General features: G+C 43.8%; 1 protein-coding gene across 1 annotated transcript in view; it reads left to right on the plus strand.

Moving 5' to 3' along the window:
• The first annotated feature begins 4,271 nt into the window (after positions 1–4,271).
• Positions 4,272–17,277, plus strand: part of tecta (tectorin alpha) — an 82,502-nt gene continuing 69,496 nt past the window's right edge. The window contains exons 1-6 of the mRNA XM_039762433.1: positions 4,272–4,404; positions 12,511–12,575; positions 14,420–14,650; positions 14,936–15,075; positions 15,206–15,387; positions 15,838–16,094. Of these exons, the coding sequence (XP_039618367.1) occupies positions 4,310–4,404; positions 12,511–12,575; positions 14,420–14,650; positions 14,936–15,075; positions 15,206–15,387; positions 15,838–16,094 (970 nt within the window). The 5' untranslated portion in view covers positions 4,272–4,309. The remainder of the gene's footprint in view (positions 4,405–12,510; positions 12,576–14,419; positions 14,651–14,935; positions 15,076–15,205; positions 15,388–15,837; positions 16,095–17,277) is intronic.

The following is a 17,277-nucleotide window of genomic DNA, read 5'->3' on the forward strand; positions in this document are numbered from 1 at the left end:
GATAGTGAATCAGGAAGTGCAACAGATTAGCAAGGAGGAAGTAAGGACAGCTATGAAGAGGATGAAAAATGGAAAGGCTGTTGGTCCAGATGACATACCTATGGAAGCATGGAGGTGTTTAGGAGAGATGGCAGTGGAGTTTTAACCAAATTGTTTAATGGAATCTTGGAAAGTGAAAAGATGCCTGAGGAGTGGAGAAAAAGTGTACTGGTGCCAATATTTAAGAATAAGGGGGATGTGCAGGACTGCAGTAACTACAGTGGAATAAAATTGATGAGCCACAGCATGAAGTTATGGGAAAGAGTAGTGGAAGCTAGGTTAAGAAGTGAGGTGATGATTAGTGAGCAGCAGTATGGTTTCATGCCAAGAAAGAGCAACACAGATGCAATGTTTGCTCTGAGGATGTTGATGGAGAAGTTTAGAGAAGGCCAGAAGGAGTTGCATTGCGTCTTTGTGGACCTGGAGAAAGCATATGACAGGGTGCCTCAAGAGGAGCTGTGGTATTGTATGAAGTTGGGAGTGGCAGAGAAGTATGTAAGAGTTGTACAGGATATGTACGAGGGAAGTGTGACAGTGGTGAGGTCTGTGGTAGGAGTGATGGGTACATTTAAAGTGGAGGTGGGATTACATCACGGATCAGCTCTGAGCACTTCTTATTTGCAGTGGTGATGGACAGGTTGACAGACGAGATTAGACAGGAGTCCATTGACTATGATGTTTGCTGATGACATTGTGATCTGTAGAGAAAGTAGGGAGCAGGCTGTGGAGACTCTGGAGAGGTGGAGATATGCTCTAGAGAGGAGAGGAATGAAGGTCAGTAGGAACAAGACAGAATACATGTGTGTAAATGAGAGGGAGGTCAGTGGAATGGTGAGGATGCAGGGAGTAGAGTTGGTGAAGGTGGATGAGTTTAAATACTTGGGATCAACAGTACAGAGTAATGGGGATTGTGGAAGAGAGGTGAAAAGAGAGTGCAGGCAGGGTGGAATGGGTGGAGAAGAGTGTCAGGAGTAATTTGTGACAGATGGGTATCAGCAAGAGTGAAAGGGAAGGTCTACAGGATGGTAGTGAGACCAGCTATGTTATATGGGTTGGAGACGGTGGCACTGACCAGAAAGCAGGAGACAGAGCTGGAGGTGGCAGAGTTAAAGATGCTAAGATTTGCACTGGGTGTGACAAGGATGGACAGGATTAGAAATGAGGACATTAGAGGGTCAGCTCAAGTTGGATGGTTGGGAGACAAAGTCAGAGAAGCGAGATTGCGTTGGTTTGGACATGTGCAGAGGAGAGATGCTGGGTATATTGGGAGAAGGATGCTAAGGATGGAGCTGCCAGGGAAGAGGAAAAGAGGAAGGCCTAAGAGAAGATTTATGGATGTGGTGAGAGAGGACATGCAGGTGATGGGTGTAACAGAACAAGATGGAGAGGACAGATGATCCACTGTGGTAACCCCTAATGGGTGCAGCCGAAAGAAGAAGAAGAATGACCAAGCCATGGTGGGCAATTTAGCCAGAATATCAAGGTAAACCTTACTCTTTTTGAAAGAAGCCCGGGGGTCTTTTATGACCAGAGAGAGTCAGGACCTCAGTTTTACATCTCACCTGAAAGACAGTGCCAATTTTTACAGCACAGTGCCCCAATCACTGCACTGGGGCATTGCAATCCACACACAACTGCCCCCTGCTGGCTCACCTTCTCTTCCAATGGCACCCCAAGCTTTTTCCTTGATGGTCTCCCATCCAAGTACTGGTTGGGCCTGAACACACAGAACCTCGTGGATTACCTGGTGTGACATGCAGGTGGTATGGCTGCTGGCCATGTTAATGTGGCAACTCTAAAAATAGCCCTGTGAAAGACTGGATGTTCAGGGCTGGTTCCTGCCTTGTGCCCATTGGTGCAAGAATAGGCTCCAACTCCTAGTGCACTCGACATGGTCTACAATGGTTTGATAATGGACAGACATTTTTTTTTTGCATGTTTTTCCCTCTCTGTAACTGATGTGCTGCTTTTCTCTGCTCCTCTTGTTCCACATCCCCATCAGTTACTGTTGTATTGCTTCTTTGAGGGGTCTGGTGAGTTTTCTGTAGCCTTTGATTGGCTACTGATGGAACTTTGGGCATAGCTTTGTAATTTTCATGAACACCTGATTGGCAGGATTCTCTGTGACATTTTGTACTGTGGTGAGTTAGTGGAACATTAAGAGACCTGCAGCCAGAACACTGGTGCCCTCTTCTGGACATCTGTGTCACTGTTGCTATTAGTAAACCAAAAAATGAAAATCCAAGCTTCCCATCCATCAGGTCTCCAATGACTGGAACTCAGGATCTGGAGAATAAAGTAAGTGCTAAAAGATAACAATAGAAGACAAATACAGAATAGTCTCATATGACACCAGCAAATACCGAGGTGTTCATGGAAGGAAGGAGCCACAGAGTTAATTGAATGATGTCAGCCCCCCAGGTGTGACCCTCAGAATGCAAACAAAGGGTTCATTTACATGACACTAGAAAACAGATGTCTGCATGTGTCCCACCCATGCCTGTTAGCTGACCCCAGCACAACACTTGATTCCCCTCTCCAACACCATGGCTCCACACTGTTCTTCTTGCTTGGGTGAGCTTGACTGGGCCTAAATCGGTCAACCAGCACTTGGCACTTAGAAGCAAACATCAGCCCTATCCCTGCCCACAGTGAGTGCTGTCAGGGGGGCCAACTGACAAAATGAGGATCTTTCACAAGCTAGGGGATGAGGCGAGCTGGGTCTTAAGGTCCAGCCAAACCTGAAGCTCAGCTTGATTGGGCCTGGCCAGTATTCGGTTGTGACACCAAACAGGAATGCATGGGGTGCTGCTGGAAGAGGTGTTGGCTGGGCCAGCAAAGGAGCCCTGTTTTTTGGGTCCCAATGTCCCAGTGCAGTGACAGGCACACAGTGCTGTGAAAACTGGTGCTGTCTTTCTAAAGAGGCATAAAGCTGAGGTCCTGGCTCTCTGTGGTAATAAAAGTCCCCCGGGTATCCCTCATAAAGAGTAGGTTGTACCCCCCAAAAAATGTCCTGATTAATGTGCCCAGCACGACTAGATCATTTAGGCCACTTATTCATCCCCTGTCTCTCTCAGCCCTTCACCACAAAATAGCTGATGTATGGTGAGCAGACGGGCACAAAAATGGCTTCTGTCTCATCATCCAGGTGGATGCTGCAGATTGGTGGTTCCTGAATTGGCTCCTCACTGTCCATTTGAACCACTTGAAGTAGGTTAGAAAAACACCATACAATGTGGTTATTATTTTTATTAATTAAAGTAAGGCCATTACCTCTCTGAATTGAAGGGTGTCGTTGTGGTGGTCTCTGTACGTGATGAAGATTCTCCTTTTCAGAAGATACAGAGGCAAACCCAGTGCCCTCCCACTCCCCCAGATATACCTGGGGACTGGCGCTAGAGATGAAGTTGTCTGGTCTGTCCACCTTGACATGTTTCCATTTAAGCCACAATTATAGGGTGGTCCAGATCTAATTATGCAATTCTCATTACGCTATAACTTATTAAGTTTATTACATAGAAAATCACCCGAAAAATCCCGGACCATCTAGAAGTATGACAACTGAAGACATGAAGAATCGTCTTCACGCCGAACTCGTCCCCGCATAAATCAAAGTCATCCAGACGATCTGGATCTGCATAACTAGATCTGGACCACCCTGTAGATATGAAGTGAAGTACAAATCTGATCTGCTGTGATCACTATGTGAGACCCCCAAATATGAAGAGAGACTTAGCAAGACATGGCCACATGGACAACTGAGAGGATTCCGTTTCATCTCATGACATGCAGGATGGGGAGATGGTCGCACCCTGGTAAGGTACAAGAAGTCAAATGTAAAGAGAGTGGAGACAATGGCACCCGGAGGAAACAGCACGCCCGGAAGGAGATCAGACTTCAACATCTGAGAGGCTTGTATCCTCAGCCCACCTCGCACGAACTTTAATAAAGAGTTGGGTACGCTTCGTTATAGCGCCTTTCGCTTGGCCCCACGCAGCACGGCTTGGCTCCGAGTCCCGCCTGGCAGTGTGGTTAGATGGGCACTCGCTTAACCATGCAAGCTTTATTCATGTGTCTATCATCGATTATGTTCACACAAAACGTCTGCGCGCCGCAGTTATCGACGTATTCTTGTACTTCGCCTGCGTAAACCTCCAATGTCCCGTCGACAATTCTCATCTCCCTGCACTCAGGCTGAGCGTCTGCAGCACGACTCCGCCTGCGGCCATGGAGCGCGCGTGCTCGTGCGTGCGCAAGCTTCGGCGTCCGCATGCATGAGTGCGTTTTCGTCATTTCCGGGACGCGGGAGGCCCGCTGTGACAGCTGCTGGAGCCACAATAACAAGAGTCCAGGAGAGAGAGGGGGGTGAGTGCCTGGCAAATTGGGGGAGGAGGGCCCCGTGTCGCGATATGGAATAGGAGGAGGCAATGGCTGCGTCAAAAAAAGAAATGCTTCTCGAAGGGTACGAGGGGCGACTGGACCGTGGGGATCGAAGCTAAGGCGCCGAAATGGCTGGAAAAGGCCTGACTTGGGGGCATTGGGGCGAGCAGACGTCCCTGAGGGAGAGACTGGGGCGACGGAAGAGATCTTCAGACAGAGACAAGCAAAACCTTCGGGAAAAAGAGAGGACAGGGAGGTCCGACGGGTGGCAGGGGGACACGGCAAGTGACATCCCCTGTGAAAGCTGAGTGGCACAGGTGACAAGAGAGGCGACAGTATTGGCAGAAGAGGCCCGGCAGAGGGAATTATGGCCAAGGGAAACCCAGAGACTAAGGGGGTGTTGAGGATTGGCAGTACATCACAGACTAGAGCAAAGGTTACCCAACTGCTGCCCCCTACCAATCTTCCCCCCTAGTGGAAGAGACCAGATAGGTGACATGAGGTGAGGTACCCTCAAACAGTTAAGTGAATATTGAGAGAGAATACCAATCAGATTTGTTATGGCAGGGAAGACCAGAGACAGAGTGGCTACAGTGCCCTCAGGTGGCACTTATAAAGTGTGGCCGCTCCAGCTTACGGACATGGCCTATCTTGTGTCATTCCCATTATTTATATTCAAATGAAATGCCTTGCCTGACGCTACACAGCAATGGCACATTCCGGTGTTTCCAGAGTGTAGGACCTTGAACTTCCAACTCAAACACATATGAACTAAGAGAAGCCCCCATTCAGTTTACCTCCGACTGTTCCATTCTAACACACTGTGTCCACTTTGTGTTCACATGCTTGCTTTCCACGTGTCCGTGTTGGGTGCTCTGGTTTCTTCCCACAGTTGATGCTAATCTGGGCCCAGTGTGTGTGTGTGCGTGTGTTCGTCTCTTCAACAGGTGACCCGTTCAGGGATTGTTTCTGCCTAGTTCAGTTTGCTTGCTGGAATGAGCTCCAGCTCACTTGCAACCTTGCTCAGGATAAAGCGGGCTTAGAAAATGTTTTGATGGATGGATAGATGAGATACTTTTTCATGGTTGAAGTTGATAAGCTGAACCTTCCTCTCTGTAACCAGCATAGTTACACATTTTTGCTCAATAAAAGATATAATGGTTATACTTGTGGGATTGTCCGTAAATGCCCTTGTGGAGAAGTACAGAGATCTTGGCCAGCTTACTTCAAGCATTGAAAACGATGTTCAGTAACTGTGGTGCTGGATGGACATTGGTGATGTGTTGCATGTTGAATGGCACACACAAGTAAGAATTTCACTGGACAAGTGTTAGTAAGGACCATATAAATACAAACTATATTGATGAGGATTTATTTCTGTTACTGGACATTGTCAAAGAATCACAGCTGCTTTACTGATCATTTTTTTCTTATACGGCTCATTGTTGATCAATGTATTTCAAAGTTTATGTGAGGTCGGAATAATAATTTTTTTTTTTTCTTTGAAGCACAACTGACCTCCATGCATCCTGGACTTTCCTCCACACCCCCTCTATTACTTACACCAGAGAAAACAAGTTAAGAAAAACTTATGGTTGGGGTTAAAACATGCCATCACCTGAAGCATGAGGAAATGATGATGATGATGATGATGAAACAAAAGTCATTCAGTTGTCCCTTTGATTGAGGTGTTTTGAGCTTCCCCCCTTCTGCCCTTGACCATTTGTAAACATTCCCACGGACTGTGAGGAGCACAGTGATGTTTGCTTGTTTGGTCCCATATTACATTATAAGACATTTCTTACTTGCTTCTTGCTGAATTTAGACAATTTGTTTCCATGGCCCTCTTGTAGAAAGAATGTCAAAGTCCTAAAATGAATACACAGTAAGGAAATGTGCTTGTGGGTAACCAGAAAGTTTGAGTTGGAATTATATAAATGAAGTCCATATGAGTGCTTGATTTTGGGGGAAGGTGCTGGCATACAGACATTACACGGGCGCAGATGGTGTTGATGCACCTTAAGTCAGTTCTGTTGCTGTTTCTTGTCAAAGACCTGGAGTGGTCTACATAGTGTGTGTGCCAGGACAGTTACCACATTTTCTTTTTATTTTCTAGCTAGTGTTGAAGTGTTTGGAACCGTCCAGAAGTTTGGACGTTTTAATATCAGTTGGTACTTTTTTAATCAGGTTACCATTATATTAACCTTCAAAACATAGCAGACATTGCTTGTGTTTCTAATGGCTAATTATTGCTTGAAATGACTAACCTGAGTTTACTCCAGTGTTCTAATGGTAAAATCTCCAAGTTCCACTAGTAATTTGTCATACAATACAATACAATACAGTTTATTTTTGTAACGCCCAAAATCACACAGGAAGTGCCGCAATGGGCTTTAACAGGCCCTGCCTTTTGACAGCCCCCCAGCCTTGACTCTCTGAGAAGACAAGGAAAAACTCCCAATAAAACCTTGTAGGGAAAATGGAAGAAACCCGGAAAGGCAGTTCAAAGAGAGACCCCTTTCCAGGTAGGTTGGGCGTGCAGTGGGTGTCAAAAGTAGGGGGTCAATACAATACAATGCACAGAACAGAACAAATCCTTAATACAGCATAATAATAAAAATTTTAGAAGTACGGTTTAACAGTAGATGATATGACATAATTAGGGTTGGATATTTCTAGAGTCCTGGCAGTCATGTCACTGCCAGCGGTTTGTCAGTCTTGTCACACATGTCACTGAACACGAGTTGTTCAGTGGTGGCTACTGTGACACCCTGCAGTGATCCCACACTTGTGGGTGTTACGAATTGAATCACATGCGCCCTCTAGCGGTCAATAACAAGACCTACAGATTTTGGCTTCAAAGCTGGGATTTTCTGCCTGCTTTTGAATTTTCTTCTTGTGATTTCAAACAGCCTTTGGAAGAGTGTAAAAAAGCAGGTTAAGTATTAACTTTAACACATGATACAGCAGGCCCTGAGCTCTTCAGAATTGTGAATACTTGTAAAGATTAATTGTAAATGAACTAATAGCACCGTTCTGTAAGATTAGTGATAAAGATTTGAACATTGACTCTTTTACGTTCAATATATTATAGCAATAGTTACAGTTAATTTGTGACAGCATGTCATAGTTGTTCACAACATTTTGACTAACCAAGCATTACATTTAAATTTCAAATTTAAAAACGAACATTTTATGATGGTCTTGAAATTCTGCCATTACACTGTTTTTACAGTTTATTGTAAGTTCATATTTACTAAACTCTACCTGTTCTGTTTGTTATTTACTTGTTTGTTTTTAGTTGTTGCACAGTGTTAAAATTGGGGGTGCAAAATGTAGGCAAATTAATCAAAAAAAATCTAGCCAAATTTCCACAGGCCTGCCATGAGAATGGAGGTCTCCATCGCTAATGAAGTGTCAGTTTTTAGCACTCTGTAGTTTGATGTGGAGCCAACAATCATTGGTCATTGGCAAAAAGCACAATGCCTACTACTGGGCTGCAAAGTGTAACCTCAGTACTTCAGTGGTCACCACTGGTTCCTGTGAGGCCTTGATAAGTCACCTCATCATGTCAAACTGTAGAGTTAGTCATCGTGGGCCAGTGAAGCATCTAGGATGGTGTGCATTTTCCATCCATCCATTTTCCAACCCGCTGAATCCGAACACAGGGTCACGGGGGTCTGCTGGAGCCAATCCCAGCCAACACAGGGCACAAGGCAGGAACCAATCCCAGGCAGGGTGCCAACCCACCGCAGGACACACACAAACACACCAAGCACACACCAGGGCCAATTTAGAATCGCCAATCCACCTAACCTGCATGTCTTTGGATTGTGAGAGGAAACCGGAGCGCCCGGAGGAAACCCACGCAGACACGGGGAGAACATGCAAACTCCACGCAGGGAGGACCCGGGAAGCGAACCCGGGTCTCCTAACTCCTAGCACTGCGCCACTGTGCCGCCCGGTGTGCATTTTAAAGGTGCTATATTAAACTAAAAGGCCAAGCTGATGGAGCACAATAAATCGTCAATGGATTTGTCTGTTCAACTCAGTGCCATTCAGTTTATTTTTGTATAGCACACTTCACTAAGTGCAGGCCTGGAGTGTTCTGACAAGTCCTCAGGTATAATAAATACAAACTTTATGGATTGCTAATTACATGATGAGCACACATGAGTCTGACACTTGATGTCACTTGACTATAAAACCCAAGGTAGCTTGTTTAGTCACTACCACTGACTGACTTGATCACCTGCCCGTGTGCACAACCATACAGTCCTTTAGTCTAAAGTGCAGGGAGCGGCATTGTGGTCCCATGTGGCTAAGGTTCTGGACACAGAGTCGTAAGGTTGCACTTTGATTCTCCACCTTTGCCTGACTGGATGATTCCAAGCAGTGCACACATTGTAGAAATATGAGAAGAGCTGCACTATGACACATTCTAAGGCAGTCAATGTAGCCTCCCTAGTGGCTCAAATGTTGGACTGTAAATCATTTGCTCCTACCACTGGCCTGCCTTTGTGATCCCAAGTCAGTTCTCTAGCCAAGGGTCATATCATAGAAAGGAGTACACTCAATAACCCATAATTAAAAAAGTTATTAAGCATTAAAAACTGAAATCTCTCCTTCATAGAAGTATTCAGACCCTTTGCTGTGGAACTCCAAATTGTGCTCAGGTGCCTCCTGTTTCCTTTCATTCTCCTTAAGGTGTGTTGAGAACTTGATTGGAGACCACCTGTGGCCAAGCGAATTGATTTGAGCTCAATTAAAAATGTTCACATGTACAGTTAGGTTCAGAAGTATTTGGACAGTGACACAATTTTCATAATTTTGGCTCAGTGCACACCACAATGGATTTGAAATGAAGAAATCAAGATGTGATTAAAGTGTAGATGTTCAGCTTTAAGTCAAGGGGTTTACCAAAAATATCATATCAGCCATTTATAGAAGACAGCCATTTTTCTGCATACTACCCCCCCCCACCCCATTTCCAGGGGCTCAAAAGTATTTTGACGAACTAACATAATCATGAATATAACGGTTATTTTCAATATTTGATTGAAAATCCTGTGTAGTCAATGACTGCCTGAAGTCTGAACCCATGGCCAGCTCCAAAGTGCTGTATTTCCACCCAACTGATGCTTGACTAGGCCTTTACTGCCACAGTCTTCAGGTGCTGCTTGTTCGTTGGATTTTCTGCCTTTATCTTTGTCTTCAGTAAGTGAATTGCATGTCCAGTTGAGTTGAGGTCAATTGATTGACTTGGCCATTGAAGAATATTCCACTTCTTTGCATTGAAAAGCACTTGGTTTGCTTCCATTGTATATTTTGGCTCATTGTCCATCTGTACTGTGAATTGTTGTCCTGTCAGTTTTGAAGCATTTGTCTGAATCTGAGCACACAGTGCAGCCCTGGACACTTCAGAATTCATCCTGCTACTTCTGCCAGCAGTCATATCATCAATAAACACCAGTGAGAGACGTCCATTGGCAGCCATGGAAGCCATGCCTGATCATACCGTAACACTGCCTCCACCATGTTTTACAGGTGATGTTGTATTCATTGAATTATGAGCCGTTTCTTCTCTTCTTCATACTCTTCTCTTTCCAACATTCTGGTATACATTGATCTTAGTTTCCTTTGTCCAAAGAAAATTGTTCTAGAACTAGACAGGCTTTTGAGAAATGTTTTCTGGCAAAGTCTAATATGTTCTTCCTATACCAAAGTGGTTTGGAGTTTGTGGTAAACCCTGTGTCAAGTCTTCTCTTGATTGTAGATTTTGGCAACGATAGGCCTACTTCCTAGAGAGTGTTCTTGGTTTGGCTGAAGGTCGTGAGGAGGTTCTTCTTCACTAAAGACAGAATTCTGTGATCATCCAGCACAGTTGTCTTTTGTGGTTGCCCAGACCTTCTGGTGTTGCTGAGTTCACCAGTGTGTTCCTTCTCTTTAAGAATTTTACCAAAAGGCTGATTCGACCACTCCTGGTGTTTCTGCTAGCACTCGGAAAGGGTTTGTTTTGTTTTCTCAGCCTGTTTTTACTTGCATAGACAGCTCTTTGGACCTCGTATTGAGAGTTAACAGCAACAGCTTCCAAATGCAAATTCCACACTTGGAATAAATTCCAGACCTTCTACCTGCTTAGTAGTTAATGAAATAATGAGGGACCTGCTGACATCTGGCTATGGGACATCTGGTCAGTCAAGTGTCCAAATACTTTTGAGCCCATTGAAGTGGAGGGGACCATGTATAAAAATGGCTGTCATTCCTTAATGGCTCATACAATATTTTTGATAAACCCCTTGAATTAAAGCTGGGAGTCTACAATTCAATCATATAATGATTGCATTATTTCATTTCATTGTGGTGATGTACAGAGCTAAAATTATGAAAATGATGTCACTTTCCAAATACTTTGAACCAGACTGTACCTGTGTAGAGAAGGTCCACAATTCACACTGCATGTGTGGAAAAAAACAACAAAACCTAAATTCCAAGGAACTCTCTGTAGACCTCTATGATCAAATTTTGAAGAGTTATACAGCAGATCAGGGAAAGGGGATACAATCATTTCTAAAGCTTTGAGTCTTCCCAGGAGCACAGTGGCCTCAAGAATTGTGAAATGGGAGAAGGATTTTCGCATAGTAATCACGCAAGAAGGACCTTGGTCAAGGAGGTGACCAAGAACCTCATGGTTACTCTAACATAGCTTCAGAAGTCCTCCTCTGAGATGGGAGAACCTTTCAGAAGGAAGACCATCTCAGCAGCACTCCACCAATCAGGTGCATTTGACTGCCTGCTTGGTGTTTACCAAAAGGCATTTATAAGACAGAGGCTGAGGAAAAAGATTTTTTGGACTTTTGGTTAGACGTCTAAGCACTGTTTCTGGTAAAGTTTATTCACCGCTCATCACCTGCCTAGTACCATCCCCACAGTGAAGGATGGTGGTGGCAACATCATGCTATCTCAGTGTCAGGGCCATGAAGAGCGGTCAGAATTGAGGGAATGATAAATAGAGCCAAATACAGAAAGATCTTGGAAGAAAATCTGCATGTGACCTCAGAGTTAGGTGATTGTTCACCATTCAGCACAATACATACCCAAACCATACAGCCAAGACAACACTAGAGTGGCTTTGGGACAAGTGTCATAGTGTGTGGGATATGAATGGAATGGGATAAACCTCCCAAATTCTGGTGTTCAAAGCTTGTAGAGACATACCCAAGAACACTTGAAGCTGCCATTACTGCCAAAGGGACTTCTACAAAGTACTTAATTAATGGTCTAAATATTTGTATAAATGAAAGATTTCAGTTTTTGATTCTTTGTAAATGTACAAACCTTTCTGAAGACATGTGTTCACTTTTACTTTGTCTGTATGGGTTATTGAGTATACATTGATGGTCAAAAATGGGAAATTGATCTAAAGTTAAAGCTCTTACACAATGAAGTGTGCATAAGGTGAAGGGGTCTGAATACTTTCTGAATCCACTGTACATGTGACAATAATGACCCAATAAAGGATTCATGGAAAGCTGTTGTATGACATGAAGACTGATCAGTCCATGTGGAGCTGCTGGTTCAATCCCATTGACTGACCTTGACGACTCAGAGTGAGTCATTTCACTAGCCAGTGATGCAGTTGTAAAAATATGTAAATAAATGTTTTGGATACACGTGTCAGCTTAAGAAGTAAATAGATATAATTACATTTAAGTGTCATGACTTGTAGGTTGCCAGGAACAAGTGGTCTCTTCTTAATGTCACATTGTTTAAAAAGAAAAAAAAAAAGTGCAAACAAATGAGAAATTCTGGTAGTGTGCCACAGGCAGAACCTGTTCTGCAGAACGAGTGAACTGTGCTGAGCTGAAGCATTATAATGGCTTTGCGGAGGGAAGGAGACAAGAAAGGAGGGAAAGCTGAGGGAGGGAGCAGCGCTTTCAGGTCGTTAACAGGCAACTTTTTAAAGAAAAGTTTTTGAAACACTGCTGTCTCCACCCTCTGACACAAGCTGAGTTTCCATAGCAACTCCAACTGCCATCCCTCAAGAGCAGAGGCAGCTTGTGAGGTGACAAATTCTTCTTCTTTTTTCAGTCTTCCCTTGTGGGTCGCCTGGCTTGAGGACTCGGCACGGACACGCAGGCAGCTTGGAAGTGCAGGTACTGTGCTTTTAAATTGCTTTTACGCATGGGCAGGAGAAAGGCTGGGCAGCAGTAGAAAAAAAAATATCGGAGCATGAAGCTATCAGGTCACTGCCGCTAGGAGGAGATGTTTCAGCTAGAAAATGCAGTGTAGGCATTTTATGCACAGAGGCTGAGAACTGTACATTTGCAGTCTTGGTGTGCTGTTAAGGGTTCATCTGGGACATGCTGTGCACTTTTTGTTTCCTGTTGATAAATGCATGTGTTCAGTTGATGTGATTCTTAATGCCTGCCAGTAAAACTCCTCAAGTGAAAGGGAAACCAAAAGAGCCAGTCTTGTTACGAGCATGCAAGAACACACAGTACATCCAACCAAGTTATGGTGGTGCCTGGTTGTTGGAACCCCGCTGACAAACTGATGGTATGAATAACATCATGGCTGTGTTATACTTGTATTGATTGCTACTTTTCAATCAGCCAGTCTTTAGTTCATATCACTTTAACAGTGAATGCCATCTCAAGGCAATTTAAAAAGAGAAGAGGACTTGATTATAAGATGGTTTTCCCAGTTCCGTTTTTGCCATTTGCTTTAGATAATGTATCATCTTTTCAACCCACTTTGAGTTGTATGGAGAGGCGAGAAGAAGGAGATTTTGACATTTAGCTATCAGTTTACCCTGCACTGACGTTGCTTCAATGAGCACCACTTGCATGCTTCAGAAACTTGCCGTGCCTTGGTAGCACAGCACTTGATCTTATGCATCTCACTGAACAGTCCGCTTAAGCCTTTGCACATCTGTGAGGTTCACCTTCTGCGTCTCTACAGCTTCTTCCAATCCCCTGGGGTTCAAAAAGATGCTTGGAGGAATTGTGAAACAAGGAGGAAATGAATGCTGTCTCATGAGCTTAGGTGTGTCATAGCACAGTTATATGGGTATATAATCTATATTTCATACTCGGCAGAGTTTTGGCATGGTAACTTGCACAGATGTACATAATTGGCCTTACAGCAATGGAGATTGGTACTTAATAATAATAATTCTTTACATTTATATATTAATATCATTACATACTTATTATCATTAGTGAGGTTTTGTTTTGGAGATTATCATCTTGCTAACACCTCCTGCTGTGGAGACGTGAGCCTGCTTTCACTTTCTGTATATTTGAATAAAGACAATGAAAAGCAGCAGAGTACTAGACTGTCTGAGAAGAGCAGGCATCCTGCTGTGTTTTTGATTCAATCAGCAATTTCAGTGTACATTTTGGGGACCTTCGGTGAGTCATGTCACACACAGATAGGTACCAGGACACTCGTCTCTAGGTTAGTGACATGCATTGTAAGGCATGTTCCAGTATGACACCTGTTCTTCCACGTCTGAAATATCGTGGGTCACAGTGTGCATGCTGTACATGGGGAGCATGTGGATGTGTCCTGCAATACTTGGGGTACAATTTAGACTTTATACAGCAGGTATAAGGACTCACGGCAGCACAGAATATACTCCAAATTCTCCATTGATAAGAAAGTCACATTCCTCCTCCTGCTCGACATTTTTCTAAGACAAAAGTGTCCTAAACATGAAGGCCAAAGAGAAGATAAGTGCAATAAAGACAGATGGAAAGACATTGGTAGCAAGACATGCCATAGGCCATGACTCTCTAACTGATGTGTATGGCATACAGACCTTTCACAGAGTCTAGTGAGATAACTGGTAAACGGAGAGTTAGTTTGGGGATGGAGGATTGTGGGTGGTGTTTTGCTGACCCTTCCCACCAGACACTGCAGTCAACTTCTCTGTTGTTTTTCAGATATGGAGAGTCTACTGACATTATGCTTTTTTCTTGCCCTCTCTCTTTAGTATTGTCTTCTCTGTCTCACCTCTGTGGGTGTTTGGCTTCCTTGCCACTTTGGCCTCACAGACGGGGAGGCCCAGCAGTAGCTGCAGCAGAGTGGAAGATGGAGGACGAGGGTGGGCGCAGCTTCATGCAGGTCATCAGTGAGAAGTACAGCCCAGAAAACTTCCCTTACCGTCGGGGTCCAGGGATGGGTGTTGTGGTGCCACCTGGCCCTCAGGGCTCCCCAATGAAAGGTGATTATTTCCTACTGGGCCTACTTAAAGCAGCAGTGGTGTGAAACGGTTGTGTTGATGTGGACATGTCAATGATAGGTCAACAGGTACAATGACATGTCTGTACTATTGAAGAAGAAAGCAAAGGTACTGTTGGAGGAGGTAGATGAGATGTTTATCTGAAGGCCTTGAAAAAGTCTCGCTAACATGGTTTAGAAATTGGAAAGGCAGCACCATTGGCAGGGGATCACAGAGCATCTTCCTTTATAGATTAGACAAGTTACTGTTTCTACTTTGTTTCATCAGACCGCCTCAACCTCCCAAGTATTCTAGTTCTGAATAGCTGCGGAATCACGTGTGCTGGAGATGAGAGTGAAATTGCTGCATTCTGCTCACATGTTTCGGAGCTGGACCTGTCTGACAACAAGCTACAGGACTGGCATGAGGTGAGCACTGAAAGCTATCCTCCCAGAAAACCAGCTGAGGAGATGTTAGAGGAAAGCGGACACCCATAGGGTGCTGTGTCTGCAAGCGGGTCTTATGGCCTTTTTTTCCACACCATTCATTTTGTCATAGATCAGCAAGATTGTGTCCCAAATTCCACATCTCGACTTCCTTAATATCAGTTCCAATCCCCTGCATGAGGCTGTGCTGGATCGGGAGTGTGCAGAGGCCTTTGTGGGAGTGCGACGTCTCGTCCTTAATAACACCAAAGTATCATGGAAGACTATGCACATCCTTATCAGCGAAACCCCAGAGTAAGTGCATTGGTGAGGTTTGGGTGCTACTTTTACTTCATAGATTCGGAAAAGGAGCGTATCTTCAAAACTTGCAGGTTGCATCTTGTGTTTATATAAGAGAAGAGTAGGAAACTGTATAATGAATACTCTCTGCTGCAGTGCTCACTTCATATCCATGTAGATAGTTGCAGAGATGTCTCAGTTATTGAGTTACAAGTAAATCAAAAGTGAACTGACATGTTTAATCATTCTGAAATGTGACTTGACCGTGTATAACCATGCATATATATCATCGCTTTCCTGAAAATGTGTGTTTGCTTGTGTGTGTTGAATGTGCCTGTGCATGAGTGAACACCTGTATGTTTATGTTTTTAGGTGTTTGTGACTCTGTATGGATATCATCCATCTGCATATTGCTATGCAATGGTACAAAGTACTATAACGATGTTGTTGTACATTTTGGTTCAGGTTGGAGGAACTGTTCTTGTGCCTTAATGAATATGATGCTGTGCCCCCCTGCTCTGTCACCTGTCCTACCCTGCGACTGCTTCACATAACTGACAACAACCTACATGATTGGAAGGAGGTGCGCAAGTTTGGGGCTATGTTTCCTGGACTGGACACCCTGGTGATGGCCAACAATCACTTGAATGAGATCGGTGACAGTGGTGATACATTAAGTAGGCTTTTCCCCAGTTTGCGCTCCGTCAATCTGCACAACTCAGGTAAGAGTCCTGGGATGCTGATCGGGTTAATGGACAGGTGATGTTTTGCTTGATTTCCAAATCTGATTTTTTTCAGCTACTGCAACATTCACTGCAATCTTTTATCAACATTTAGCAAAACTATCAGAGTATGTCAACATAGACATATAAAACCTTTCTTGAGCCTTGACAGAAAGGTTTTCAGCTGCTCAAAACTAGTTAAAATCACTGCCAATTTTGCCTTTTTAGATGCGTAAAAATGAACAGACTCCCCTCTCCTGTACACTTGGACTCCTGCTTGTGTTATCAAACTGTACAAGCCTACTCCAGATGTCAGACGTATATTAGGACCACCTGTGATAGCACCAACCAATAACGTGTTCAGGGATTTAGTTTTTATACTTGTATTGCTCTAACGTGTATGTGTTCAGGGATTTAGTTTTTATACTTGTATTGCTCTGATTACAGGCTATGAGTGTTACACGTGTTTACATATATAGACATGTGAAAAAATAAGTACATATGAAACATAAACTGTTTTTAACATATGTGAACATATCACGATTTGATCTTCATCTAGATAAAGGTGACTTTGTAATAATTTATTAAACAAAAAATGAACCGATATGCCATTTCCATTTGTGGAAGAAGTAATTACAGCCTTGGTTCAAATACAGTAGCTGGTATTGCCCCCTTTGGCAGAAACAACCTCAATTGAGCATTTCCTGTAACTGTCTACCAGTCTCTGACATCGACTGGGTGAAAGTTTTCCCCACTTCTCCATGCAGTGTTCTTTCACTTGTGTGATGTTTTAGGGGTGTCTTGCATGCACCGCCTGTTTCATATCCCCCCCAAAGCATCTTGATGTTGCTCAGATCTAGGCTTTAACTTGGCCATTCTCTTTTTTAATCATTCCTTTGTGGATTTACTGGTATGTTTAGGGTAATTGTCATGTTGCTGGGTCTATTTTCAGTTGAGCTTCATTCTTCTAACAGATGGTCTCCTGAAGTACCCTCTGGTACACTAAAGGCATCATAGTGGATTTTGTGATGGTGTCCTGCCCAGCCCTGATGCTGAAAAGCAGGCCCAAACCATATAATTTTCACCACCTTGCTTTACCTTTGGTTCAGGTTCTGGTCCAGTGCTATCTTTGTTTTTTACCAAACATGTCTTCTGGCATTGTAGACGGATAACTCTTAACTTT

Source organism: Polypterus senegalus, chromosome 9, assembly GCF_016835505.1.
Source record: "Polypterus senegalus isolate Bchr_013 chromosome 9, ASM1683550v1, whole genome shotgun sequence".
NCBI lineage: Eukaryota > Metazoa > Chordata > Cladistia > Polypteriformes > Polypteridae > Polypterus > Polypterus senegalus.